Source organism: Zootermopsis nevadensis, unplaced genomic scaffold, assembly GCF_977971745.1.
Source record: "Zootermopsis nevadensis isolate Lab colony 2312 unplaced genomic scaffold, Znev_1.0 Znev_ptg000017l, whole genome shotgun sequence".
NCBI lineage: Eukaryota > Metazoa > Arthropoda > Insecta > Blattodea > Termopsidae > Zootermopsis > Zootermopsis nevadensis.
The window spans coordinates 3,713,584-3,727,468 of NW_028259149.1; the positions used below are offsets into that span (position 1 = coordinate 3,713,584).

Genomic DNA, 13,885 nt, shown 5'->3' on the forward strand with positions numbered 1-13,885 from the left:
GAATGAACTTGGTAATTACATCACCGTCCTGTTACGTGCATTTATTTTACGCGCTCGACCCGCGTCCATCTGCGGTTTCATCTGTAGGTGTCATTCGCAACCTGCATTACGCGAACGCTTGTGGAAAAAATCTCTTTACGACGATTTCACGAGTTGATACGATATGTCACAAAATACACATTACAGTTATACATTTTTAAAGGTTTGTTATGAATGAGAACTCGGTTACGTGGTAGACATGAATTTCACGGATTGTCCGTCTTGGAGATATTCGAAGTTTAATTATAGGGCAGAAAGAATGAGACAAAGGAACATGAAAAAGCAAAGGCAAAAGAAACACAAGAAAGACATAAAGCAGTAAATATAATGACAGAAACAGAAAAATGGAAGAAGACACAATGGAAAAGTTTAGAAGAGAAAGAAACAAATGAAGGATGAAAAATATAAAGAAACAATGACATACAAAATCAAAGGGGAAGAATGGCAGTACAGATGCCATCACTAACACTTCGAAATTACAATTAAATTATTTTCTTTATGAAGTTCTATCCATCCAGAACCGATCTCACAACACTTCATGTGAGTAATGTAAGCTGTCTAATAAGAACGATTCAGAATAGCATTTTATATGGAACAGTTTCGCGCAAAATCAATTTATTTTCTTGCAGAGATTTGAAGATGCTTTCCTGGTCAGCAGGCGCTTGATCACACGATTCGATAAAGAACTTACCGTAAGCCATAAATATTGGCAGATTTCTGTTGTTAGCATTGTTTGCGGCGTTTGGCATCTGATATAAATTTAGGAGCCAAACAAAGGAACCGTGTAACACCGAGTGCACGCGAAGGTTCGATACAATGCCAAGAAACAACTTGGCTGATTCCCACAATCACCTGGGAACCACAAAGGCAAATACTGACACAAATTTCTCTCGACCTGAATGTTCTGGAGGTGTAAGTCATTTAACCCTTTAAAAACCGAAGCCCGTGTAAATAATATTTAAGAATTCTTTCCGTACCGCAAAGAAAGCACAACACTTCACCGTTACTAATGTCAACTGGGTAACACTGTTTAAGGATATAACAGTTCTTTGCAATTCCAATCATACGGAATACACACATCTTGGCTTATTTTTAGTTACCAATGGGCTTCAGAGGGTAAAAGTCCAGTGGTAAATTCTTGTATCGCCTGTTTTAACCATCGGTAATTCTGCATTTTAGTCATGAGTACAAAATGTTGATTAAATCCCGAAGGGAAGAAACCAACTGAGAAAGATACCTACCTAATACTAACTTAAAATGGCTTGGCTGCTATACGGTGACGGAGTATAATTTGTTGAAAAGTCTTGGCTAAATTCCTGGATGGGCCTTAGAAATATTGGTAACTGAATACATACAACTTTACTATACTTTCACTTCATCTTATATGACGTAAAATCACCAGTCACGTACAACACAATTCACGCAATTAAAATAGCAGGAAATTGCTTTGAAAATGTTAGGTTAGCTAAAGTGGTTCCCATGAACGTTCTCATCTTGTATGTGATGCAACACAGATAATTCTAACCTGAAGCCTATACAACCACCGCGCCAGTAGGTGTTACTTAAACTAATACAAAGCGAGGTTAGATTTACGTTACCTTTACGTGGCATAACCTACAATTGATTCGGGTTTTTTTAAACGCTGCTAGAAGTAACATAATCTATTTGAACTTCCATATCGGATCCGGTAACTGTACCATAAATATATATCTTAACGTGAAACAAGATGTACATTTCTTTCAACATGAACAATGAGTTTAATCAACTTAACAACGGAAAACTGAACCTTACCTTTCACTCAGCGCCTTTGATCCAGCTACATCTTCATAATACACTAACAAGCTCAGTTCAAAGCGGCCATTAAATCACATTCTGTTCATATTCACATAAAACTATTTCAAGAAGAAACACTGCACAAACGCACACCTGCAAATCACAACGCGCCTCTTCGGAACTAAAACTTTCCCCCTCCCCTCCCGCCTCACAGTTCCGCCACCTACAAACACGTTTTAATTTAGTTCCGTAAAAGACATTCAGGTAGAGGAGGCGGTAGTGTCTTGGACTGTTCCAGATCTCTTAATTCGCTACCTAACACGCATTTGCAGTTCAATGGAATGAAACTTTGAAAGAGAAGATTTATGTAAATAATTAATATCCTACCGCAAACAGAACATAACCAGCCTCCATGAAAACAATCATTTCATAAATAGCTTGGGTATGTTAAAGCAGGTGGTACAAATTATCACTTTGCTTCATAGTTAAACATAAATTGTTAGTTCCATCGCGTGATAAAATTAAAAAAAGAATGTGACGTAACAGGAAGATTTAACATGCGTGGGAGAAACCACAAATATGTGCAAAATTTTTGTCGAAAACTCTGATGGAAGGAGATCACTTGGAGTGATACGAAATACAATGTTTGAAGTGCAGGCTTTGTACAGTATCGGATGAAGATTTGATTATTAATCGCAAGTAGAAAAGGATTTGGAACAAAAAAAAAAGGTGATCATGCCCTGTTTTAAGGCACTTTCCTACATTTGTGGGGGCAGAATGAATTCGAAAGCAAAATATCAGTTAATATAAACAGGAGGTCACATAAGTTTCAAACCCAACATCTCAAGAAATGTATTTCGTAACTAGCTATTCTCATAATCCGATAAAAGAATGTCGTGAGGAAAGAATCAACCATCAAACAATTTTTTTTCTTAGGAGTAAGTTGGCATCTGTTGGACTCCCTGTCTGCATTGTTGAGATATTTTAAAAATAGCTCCCAGCCCTCCCATCTGTATACGAATTGTTAAACTATTAATGTTTATTCTACCACTCTTTTGTTTATAATGCTCCATAATCATCTAATGCTTATAATCTGTTATGAAAAATCACAACACTGCAATTACAGGAAACGATTTCAAGCCACGTGTAAAAAAATTAAGATTTTTATTACATGAAATACAAATTCATTGTTATCGGCAAGTAACAGTTGCATTTAATGTTCTGACTGCAGGGTTGCCGTTGTGTTTAAATTGCGCCATAAGTTTCGTAACACGACTTCAATAATAGACTGAAAATTCTGCCAAAGATTATAGGAATTGAAACTGTGTTTTATTAATTATTACTGATGCAACTGTTCAGTGGCCATACGAGAGTCAATTAAATTGTGCCTTACTTCATGTACACAATCTCATTTCCAAATATTACTGATGCTTAGGTTTAATGTTCCCTAATCTCGTTTTTTAATGTATTCTAATACGATGTGGTGTTCGCTAATTGCTAGGTTTTCATCTGACGCTTTGTTCTACAGTGACGCTAATGTGTTGTGGTAACTAATGCGTATGAGGGCATACTGGACATCAAATCAAGCAACAAAGTAAAGTTTAATGCTTTAACAGAAAATAGGCAATACAAATTCGTGTGCAGTGAAAACACAGACCAGTGACAACTCTATGGCAGTCATTATTAATATAGAAAGAAAGTAATAAGTAAATAAATAAATACTGAAGAATGTGAAAAGAATTGTGTATGAAAGAAACAAAAATGATTTGAACCACAGAGATTATGGAAGTGGATGTACATTGAAAAATTACATAGACTCTAACCGGAATCGAAATATGTACACATACTTGATTTGTAACGGGCAATGCTCATCACCCTGATGATGGAAGCAGCAAGGACCTCTGAAATTCGGTAAACTTCTACCAGACTACACAGCACAACAAACCTGAAGACAGACATCTACTTTCATAAACGTGCTAAAGATGGTAGCACTTGTCACTGTCATGCTGCTGCAATCTATCCGCGACTCTATGAACTGTAGTAGACGTTGTTTTGTCGGTTGTACGTTGTTGGAGCAAATATAACCTTACTGTGGAATGCCAGAGAAATTGTAAATTGTGACAGACGCAGAAGAAAAATAATCATGGTTTAAATGTATTATTTTTGTGTGTTTAGTAAATGAACAGGAAACATTGGTCCCAATCAGTATTTAAAGTAGCATTGGTTCCAAACTTCCCTACTGCATTGCTGTTTCAGGAACATAATCCCTGTGAATGGCAAGGGATTGCTGTGCTATGTAATATCTCCCCAGCACTTTTCTCTGAAACATTTTCACTGTACCCAAATAAAATGATAGGAAAAATTATAGTTCCAGAAATTTTTTTGCTGTGAAAAACAAAAGCAAACTGTAATAATACTGCCAATTTATTCCAAATTTGAAGCTAAGGCCAGTGTGTTCAAATTTAATCTCTCTGAAACAGTAAATAAATTTTAAGGTACTAGTAACCACAGAATCGTGAGGATTTCACTTGATATTAACAAGTGTGACTATACATTTCTCTGTGTATTTAATCTTAAGACAAGTAATGTATATTATATTTATAATATTTTACAACAATTTGTACATTACTATATTGCAAAATATTTGTCATAATGCTAATATTTATTAAATAAATGAAACATTCACATTCACACTATCACAGGCTGGGGTCATGTTAGTTCCTGGTTTGCATCCCATTAATCATTATGTTGGCCAATGCGTTGCGGCGTCTTCTCCAGGCACCCATTCCTTGTGCATGGTACTGCAGCTGTCTGTACCACAACTTGGTTCGGTCTACATCCTCAGCCTGAAACACAAACATAAACTAACTAACCCCCTGGTAGCAGAACCCACAGGTTCAGCACCGACAACACAAAAGCCTGTTACTGGACACGATCCTGACACAACTGTACTGATGCTTCTAGGCATATGGCATTAAACTTAATTACTTTAGAATGTTCCCAAATGGCATAATCTTCATATGAGATTTAATGATGACAGACACTAAGATATTAAGATATGGTGACACGTCACCATCATTTATAGAACACCTAAACACAGAAAAATACGCTGACCTTAAAAATAAATGTGTCCTTTGAAGCCAGCTCCTGGACTTCAAAATAATCTTCCCAGTCTGATTCTGCACAGACTATACACTTGTCAAGGTACAAAGGTTCCTGAAAGAAAGAAAATAATTTTGTGGAGCAAGAGATATTATCATTTACATCCTGAAAGCAGGCTGACTTGTGTCACGTCACATTATCATCAGTGACATCATATTCATCACTGCTATTAGCATGAAATATTTTCATCCATGATGCTCAAGGTCACACTCACCCTGAGCTGTGCGTAGCGTCCACACTTCTCTTTGAGAAGCAGCAGGGTCGCCTCTCGCACTCCGGTCTTCCTCGGAAACGTGAGCGCGTCCTCCGATGGATCTGGCCGGTAGTCTTCGGTAGGCTGTGAAGAAACGGAATTCAACCGCCGCTAGTTGCCATGTGGTAGATATTTTCAAACATTTACTTCAACATAAATAACATGACCTTGAGAGTAAATGGCAAAGTTCTCTCTGCGCCTATCTGGGGTACTCGTCAAACGGTGCTGAGACAACTGCGAAGCTTACCTTTCCATTTGTTACCAGCAAGGCATTGATTGTATTAAGCTTGATGGTCCTCCCCTTCCTCCAGTTACTGTCCGCTGGATTCGTGAACAGCAGTTTTCCTTCCATAGCAAACCTTACTTCATCATGGTTCCACTCTAGAATGTCCAGAGCCATCTAAAAAGTAATATTTTCATAACAAAATGAGAAAAAAAGTGTGAAACGCTGACGTGTCCACATGTTTTAACTTGACTTCTGTCATCAAACGTAACATTTCTCCATTTTACACCCAGAATGATGCAATGCCAATAACAGACTGATCACCAGCATGCAGAATATTTCTTGACTGGTGAATCCCTGCTCTACCATCCAATTGCATAAACCAAACAACAACAAACAAAACAAAAATCACTGCCACAGGGTTCGGACACCCAAGCAAACTGACGGGGACAACGCTCATTGTTTTCACACCTCACTCGTCTCATAATTATTCACTGAAAATTCAAATTTTGTTTCTGACAAATCTAGTAAACAAATGATATCTAATTCTTTTGAGTGATGATTATTATTCTCCTTTCTATACAAAACTGTACCCCATACATAAAAAAGTCTTTGAATACACTCCATGTCAAGAAAATGTACATCCTAGCTAGGTCTATATTTTTTATTTCGTCAACATGACAAATAAAGTTGGGTCCTACCTTCCTGAGTTTGATGCTCAACATATCTGTTTCGCTACTGGACCTCCTCCCATTCATAATGGATATCCGCCGCCACAGTTTTGTCGTACTTATGTCCTTTGCTTCCTATAGATGCATACGCACAAAGTCAAAAGAAAAAAATTATGTGATTATATAATGGGAAGAAAGTACGTCATGCGCACATAGGATGAGACATAGTTATTTCCTGACTACTTTGGCTTAAACTCGATCTGCAAGAGAATGGAATAACCAGAAATATCAATGTATCAGAGAAGTAAAAGCAAATACAAAAATTTTCAAAAATATCTGACAAATCCTGGAAGCAATCTTTACGATGGCAACAGAAAACATGAGTGGACTGATTTGTTGACAGATAGACATGAGAACAGGGACAGAAAAATCTTGTTCATTACATTCTCAAAATGGTGCCTAAATATATCCTGTCTGACAAAACAATTTAAACACGTTACCTCGATAATTTTGAGAATTTTTTTTTTTTTTAAATTCAGAAAGCAATTAACATTTCTGGTGCATAATTCTGAAGTTTGTGTGTCATTACATAACTATTTAAATTAAATTATTAATTTAAACTGATTAATAAAACTGAATCAGTTGTAAACTTGAGCTGTGTGGTGTAAAACACTGGGTGATGGACAAAAACCCTGGGTATACTAAAGTTTGAGACACTTACACAGCTACACACGCAAATAAAAGACTCAAACTTGGATTCCCAACTGAAAATGTTTACTACCATTTGCGTCAATGTACTTTTTTTGAATGCATAACTTTTGAAAATGGATCAGAGAAAGTATGGATAATTCACCGAGGGTGGGGGGGGTAATTTCAACGGGTGTAGCTAGTGTTACCGAGTTCATGTGTTCGAGATGAAGTTCGATCTTGTGCTGCGACTGTCGTAGATGTTCTCGACTCTCGTGGTGAGCTGGGGTCACTTTGTGCAGGCGTGCCAACAGCAGCGGGTACTTGGTGACTCTCTGCACTGGTACCTGCAGCCAGGAATACATTCTCTTACGTACTGAAGTTTTCGTGAGATATTTGGCGGGGGGGAAGTGGTAAATTATAGTTTGAGAAATTCAAATTATTATATATTCAGTATTCATGAATCGTCTTCAGATTTCATATATGCCAGCATGTAACGTAAGCAGCTAAAACAGCGTCGTTATATAATATCAAAACCAGTAATCACACATTCGCAGACACGTTGACTAGTGCTGACACCTACACAGTTTATATTGAATTAATTTTGGAGCTTTAACCTTCTCACCGTATTTCGCTTTTATGTTCGAACAAGGCTACCTGCTACCTGCTACCTGCTACCAGCTAATTCGTTCCGGAGGGGGGGGGGGGGGGGGTTAAAAAAAGATGACAGTTATGAGAGAAAGAATGTAAATACATACGGAAATTATAGATAAACATACCTATGGGATCGCAAAGACAAGAAATAAGAGTCAGCCCAGACAGACGCGTAAGTATTGCCTAATACAGATATCATTCCAATGTGGCTTATATTGATTACATCATTTGCTTCTCTTAAGCAGTTATACAAACCACGTTACAAAAATTACGAAAATGTATTATTTTTCCCTTATCGTAAATTGTGCTCGTGTGGTAATCTGAGGACGATTTACAGAGCAGGGTATGTTCGGTTCTCAGCACTTGAAATGTTTGTAGGATTTTGGGCAAATATTGAGACATTAAAACGTAATAAAGATGTGCAAATTTGGATCAATTCCTGTAAAATCACTGAACGTTCACATTAACATCGTCAAATATAAAATGGTAGGTTAATTGTATTACTGACATAATACTCACGCGCAGTGTTGACAAATCGATAATTTTTCGATTTCGATTTTCGGCCAGGCGGCCAATTATCACAACTAAGATTTTTCCGTGTTTTCTTCACTCGTTCCTGGCAAGTGCTGGCTTAATATCTTAGAACAGGCCACGACAACATGCTTCCATATTCTTCTGAATTAATTTGTTCAGTCGTCTCTTAATCTGTCGCCACATAACTTACGCACTTTAGAAAGCGTCCCTAAGTAAACTAGAAATATAATCTTAAAGATCCCCCAAACTAAGTAACAAGAAACTTAATCACCTCAAACACACTTAAAGCATTTCAAAGTATACCTACTTATTTTCGCATCTTCGTTTGTATTCTGTTGTCTGTTATTTAAAACAACACAGATATGTCTGACGCAATTAGAACTGCAAAACACAAAAAATATATTTAGACATTTCTGTTCTAAAACGACGTTCCGAGAACAAAAACACTTTCAAGAAACACCCGTCTTTCACTGCTAAGCAAACTCATTTTAAAACAAACTGGCCACGTACAGAATCGCATGCATATCTTGAGGTCAAACCCCATACCTTGTTGCAAATTGAGCGTAAAGGTAAAATGTTATCTGGTGGAACTCCCCACTGCTTGGCTGCTGTTCATTTCACAGCACCCCACGGTTTCTTGGCATAATTCAACTATCTAAACTTTCCACTTTGCTGATAACTAGGAATATTTGTAGTTCTGTTCACGGATACCGTTTTCGCTACACTTACGAGAACATACGAATGTTTCTTTGCGGTTAACCAAGCACTAACTGGTGGACAGAATCCGTTTTGTTCAAATCGTAATATAACAACAAGATAACTCCTTGACCTCCTCACGACTTATCCATCATAAATCACATGTAGAAATAAGAAACACTCGCGCTGACATGTCAGAGGTTTGTTTTCATTCTTACTTGAACACTGGTGTAGGAATTTCATACAGCGTTGTATATTACGTGTACAAACAAAACTCGTGCGAGGCTAACGAAAATAAATGTTTCGTCTCTAAAGCTAGAACTTATGACGCGTCATCATTTGAAGCAACTGAAAAAAAAGCCTTGTCATTCGCCCTGAAGAAGGAAACCGCAAAGTCTGTCGAAACGCTGTATAATTCTTAACATTCTCGCGAACCGCTGGTTCACCTGTCAGCCGCTTGTGAACCCAGCACAGGGTAATCCTTTTTGGCTTCAGGAAACCAACTTGAGGAAACACGTGTCATTGCACTGTACTTCCTGGCTCAGATAATGTTTTGACACGAGTCACTCTCAGCTATGAAGCCGGAAACATTAAACGTACAACTGATGATAATTAATACTCGTCTCAGCACAATTCAACGTGATATGCTTATTTTTTATATACAGTTAAACAAGAAAATTGATAAACAACTGCCTACAGAAGGGTGTCGTATATTTGCAACCTCTAAAACGTCAGGCAGTTTCTACTACATTACACGGCGTAACGTCCCAGAAGAGAACCATCTTCATACTCGTCGCCGTCAGAACCTGAAATCTCACCATCCTCTTTGTTTCAATCCACGTAACAACAAGAGGTGAAGAGCGTCTCCTACTGAATCCACAACTGGAACTGTCTCACCCATCGACCCAAACTAGCCTCAAGACCTGAAATTCAGCCGACCTACCATGAGGAAGGAGTTGAGGTTCATGCGTCTCAGGACGGCGTTCTCCATCTGCGATACCCTGAGGAAGATACGTAGCAGTTCTTTTTCTTTCTCCAGATTCGCAAGGAGCAGAGATGCAGCACCCTGTACCACACACAAACAAGTTATACGAGCATTTACGTTATCTGTTTACACAGCAAATTGCAAATTGCTCTCGATTTACAATGATAACGTAAGAATATATCGTATCCTATGAATCGATATATCGTTTAAAAACCGAACCTTCTTCAATGCATGTTTAGTGCGTGTCGCTATCGGCGAGAATTAACCAGTTCTTCCATATCCTACCAATTTATTCTCTGAAGATATAAGTGATAAGTTACTATAAAAATATAGCACTTAAATGTTGCCTATTTAATTCTGTGCTTCGAAACTGGTTAATTACGATGATCTCGGTTGTGACGTCGTGTACACTCGTAGGTATCTACCTCCGAGTCAGGGTTGTGACGTCGCGTAGACTCGTAGGTATCTACCTCCGAGTCAGGGTTGTGACGTCGCGCAGACACAGAAAAAGGTCAGGTGACAACATAATCATGTGTAGTATTTCTGAAACAGTATGAAAATTTTCGCTTCTGAGTGCCGTGAGAAGGGGCGGAGTTTAAACTGTCTAACCTTCATGTCTTTAAAGTTACGAGGGCGGAAACATCGATGTACGCGTTATTACAAGCGTCTTGTCTGGCAAACCAACTTCCAAACACACCGCAAGATCCATTACTGTCAGCAATGAGAAACTTATGAGTGTGAAACGAACACTATACAGTGATGCGTCTTTAATCCTGCAGACAGTCGTAAACAACGCCACTCCTGACAACGTTATGGATACGTAAGGGTCAACGAACCTATACAGTGAGGTCAAAGACACACGTCAAAATTATTGGCTATCATTTTTATAGCCAGTGATAAACGTCAAATTATAACTTCACTTTTTGCTTCATATGCGCGTGAGACTTGATGCGTTGTCCTAAGGGAGGAACAGAGTACTGAGAAAGACACAGACAGCTGGGAAAGACAGCTCAATGTCAAGCTTCAGAATGTATATTCTGAGGATGCGATGGGTGCGGTACCTAGTACGGAAACCCGAATAAACTTGGTAGACAAATATTGAAAAGGATCTTAAAGATATACGGTGCAAGGATGCTAACAGGATTCGTCTGTTTTCGCAACAACAACAAAAAACAAAATATGTATTCTCTCTTCTCGGTAATTAAATTAGTTTTTTCGACAACCCCAGAGGACAGAAAACAGTCATAGTTATTTCGCTGAAGAGTTGGTAGAAACCAACATCTAGTCCCACAGGGATATTCGTTGTTCGTTGCCCATCTGTTCTAGACCAAACTGCCTTTTCAAACCATCCTATTAATGTAACTGGCTGTAAATAAAATTAATATGATTCATAATGGGCAAATATGTGTAACAGTACCAAATGAATTAAATACTTATAAAAATGACAATTATCATGCATTTCTAAACTGCTCACCTGTCGTATACAGTAAGACTCGAAGGCATGAAGCATGGGAGATGCCTCCAGGAACAGTTTCCCGATGTTGACGGTCAGCAAGTCTTCGTCTCCCTGCTCCAGCGCGATCTCCATGTTGTCTCGCAGTTTCTCCGCCAGGGCGGCGTTGTGTTCCAGGAGTTCCTCCACGTTCAGGAATATGGCAGCCAGCTGTTCGGGAGTCAGCAAGCCAGCCACGAGCATCGGTCGGTAAAACTCCTCCATGATGATCTGCAGGTCTCGGCCATACTTTTCCTCAGTCTCGACGATCTCTGCGATTATTTCCTTCCGTTCCGCTCGCTTCTTTCCGCACTTCCGGCACACCAGGGGTGCAAACATCACACCGCTGTCAGTGACCTGGGAAACAAAAAGAAGAAATCACGATCAAACAGAAATTTTAGGGCCTCAAGACGGCGAGAATGACGATGTTATTATTCTTCTGGGTTGTGACGCCGTGGACATCAACATTTTTGGAGAAACATGGGTCTACCGTCTCCATCCTCAGCCCTGACAAACATGTATCTTTTTACGAGCGTGTTTCGAATTTGACAAAGAACGTTCGGTATAGGATTTGAGACTTTCGTGGTTAGTACAATCAATAAAATCTCCTCGGGCAACCAGCCGCGTCAACTGGTTACCGTAGAAAACCGACGTTTCGGGACAGAGTTGATTTCCGAAACGTCAAGAAGATTTTATTGAAAACATTCAGTGTTTCTCGAAAAAAAAAGATGTGGTTCGGTGCAATTTTGGCACAGTAATTTTGTATTTCCAAATTCCACATGAAACAGAGCAAAGTACCTGCAGAAGACTGCCTAATATAAATAAGGAAAACCGATTTACTGACAAACTGTGAACAAACTTCCACGTCAAATTTCAACGACCCTTTTTCAATGAAGCCCTCGTTCTGTATAAGATGTTCTTTGCTAGCCCCCCCCCCCCCCCCCCCCCCCCCCCCGGAAAAAAGGCTCTAGAAAGCCATTTCACAAGGCCTAAGATGTCTTCCGATTTCAGAGACTGAGAATTAATAAAAGCAGACGCAGAATCAGAGTGAAGTGGGAACATTGGCTCCGTCAATCTTGATCCCCGAATTTAAGGCAAGAGTCGCTTATAAGCAGACCAAAGAGGTCGAATGTTGGAGAGGGAGACGCGCCCCAACCGAGGGTCACGCACCTGCGTCTCGACGGGTTGGTCGCAGTCTTCGCACAGATGCTGTTGGTCTTCCAGGATGCTGCCAGCTGGACCACAGTGCAGCCATCTACTGCGGCTGGATTTGCTCGTTTCTGAACCCACTCCCGAGTCATTTCTTTCGATTTCTGCAGAACTCTTGCGGGCCTGGTAAGACAAGATCGTATCACTGACACATATTAATGACGCTGAAACCAACACGAAGGCTACAGATATAATTAGGACGGAACTTAAATTATTTAAAAGCTAAGGGAGTTCACTACGATATTTGATATTTCAAAAAAATATTAATTATATACGGCTTAAGTTACAGGTATTCATTTAAGCAAGAAATGTGCAAAAAAATAATTTTTGTGAACATTGTACGAAGAAGCGCGTTAACTATATTCATTTACAGGTTTCATCTGTAGTGCAAACTAATTAAAATTCCAGCATTCTCTTGAGGAGAAATTTGAGATACAAAAAGTGAAAGGGTAGGCAGTATTACCTCCTCTGTTAATTGGCATATTCGCGTTCATCTGCAGACTCTTGTGTATTTGTTTTGACCACTTTCTACTTCCACACGAACTGAGATGAGAATGTTTACTCACAGTCGAATGCTTGACGGTTCTGTTGACAGAAACTCGTCTTGAAAGACCCGGAATAGCAAAATCTTAAAAAATGTTCGTATTTGCGAGATCTGAGGTTCCCCACGCCTGCGAAGATGATGATGTTCTCGGTTTCAACGCCTTGTAGACTCACAGTTAACATACTCTCTCCAGGTTGCAGGTTCACAGGGTCTTTACGGACACACTGTATAATATTATTTTAAGTTTGGAATTATAGGCGAAACTAAACGTGGGAAATACAAATTACTTTAAAAAAATCTCGGTTAAAATCTTAACACGAAAACAAATGAAAATAAAAATACATTACAAACGAAAAAATAAAGTTTGTCCTGCGGCAAGATGAAAACTGACTCAGGTTCTTAAACATGCGACCGCTCCAAATAGATCGACCATTTGCGTGCACAGAAAGACTGTTTTTACTTAACTTTCAGACGTTTCCAAACTAATAATTAAAATCTGGCAAACACATTGAGACGGAGGAATAAATATTAGGTTCAACATGTGGCAGACATGGAAGCCGAAGTGGAAATTCCTTGCGCTGCGTTAAAACGTACACAACGTTCCTATGGTATTTCCCTTCGCCAGTCAACCCTTCGGTTATATCAAGAAGCGAGTACCATTCGGTAACACCATCGTGACACAGCCCCATAAGGTAGGTACAAAGGCCAGAAAATGGATGCAACCTACAGCTTATATTATTGCAACACATTGGCAGGGGACCTCAACACTGAGCTGTATATTACCTCGTGTATTCACGTACCTAAGTGAACAAAGTAAGTCTGCCACTGAGCAGTAAACATTTTCAATGTACCATCTCACTTTTTACCTTATTTCAGCAGTTCTTTAAAGTATTACATATATTTTATTTAAAATCTACTACAAATCTTCTACAAACACAAGAATTCGAATAGTTCAGAATGAAC

The 13,885-nt window shown here is 39.0% G+C and overlaps 2 protein-coding genes across 3 annotated transcripts in view; both read right to left on the reverse strand.

The window, feature by feature from the left end:
- Positions 1–1,967, reverse strand: part of Mp (collagen XV/XVIII-type protein multiplexin) — a 228,823-nt gene extending 226,856 nt beyond the window's left edge. Inside the window, exon 1 of the mRNA XM_087350117.1 lies at positions 1,831–1,967. The gene's annotated coding sequence lies outside the window, so the exon portion shown is untranslated. The remainder of the gene's footprint in view (positions 1–1,830) is intronic.
- A 2,251-nt stretch (positions 1,968–4,218) lies between these two features.
- The window catches only part of RhoGEF64C (Rho guanine nucleotide exchange factor at 64C), an 88,201-nt gene continuing 78,534 nt past the window's right edge, over positions 4,219–13,885 (reverse strand). For both annotated transcript variants that reach the window (XM_022084119.2, XM_022084120.2), the window contains exons 5-13: positions 12,340–12,501; positions 11,152–11,526; positions 9,636–9,758; positions 7,018–7,155; positions 6,152–6,256; positions 5,475–5,627; positions 5,189–5,311; positions 4,927–5,028; positions 4,219–4,658 (exon numbers count right to left, since the gene is read on the reverse strand). In XM_022084119.2, coding sequence (XP_021939811.2) covers positions 4,527–4,658; positions 4,927–5,028; positions 5,189–5,311; positions 5,475–5,627; positions 6,152–6,256; positions 7,018–7,155; positions 9,636–9,758; positions 11,152–11,526; positions 12,340–12,501 — 1,413 coding nt within the window. In that variant the 3' untranslated portion in view covers positions 4,219–4,526. The remainder of the gene's footprint in view (positions 4,659–4,926; positions 5,029–5,188; positions 5,312–5,474; positions 5,628–6,151; positions 6,257–7,017; positions 7,156–9,635; positions 9,759–11,151; positions 11,527–12,339; positions 12,502–13,885) is intronic.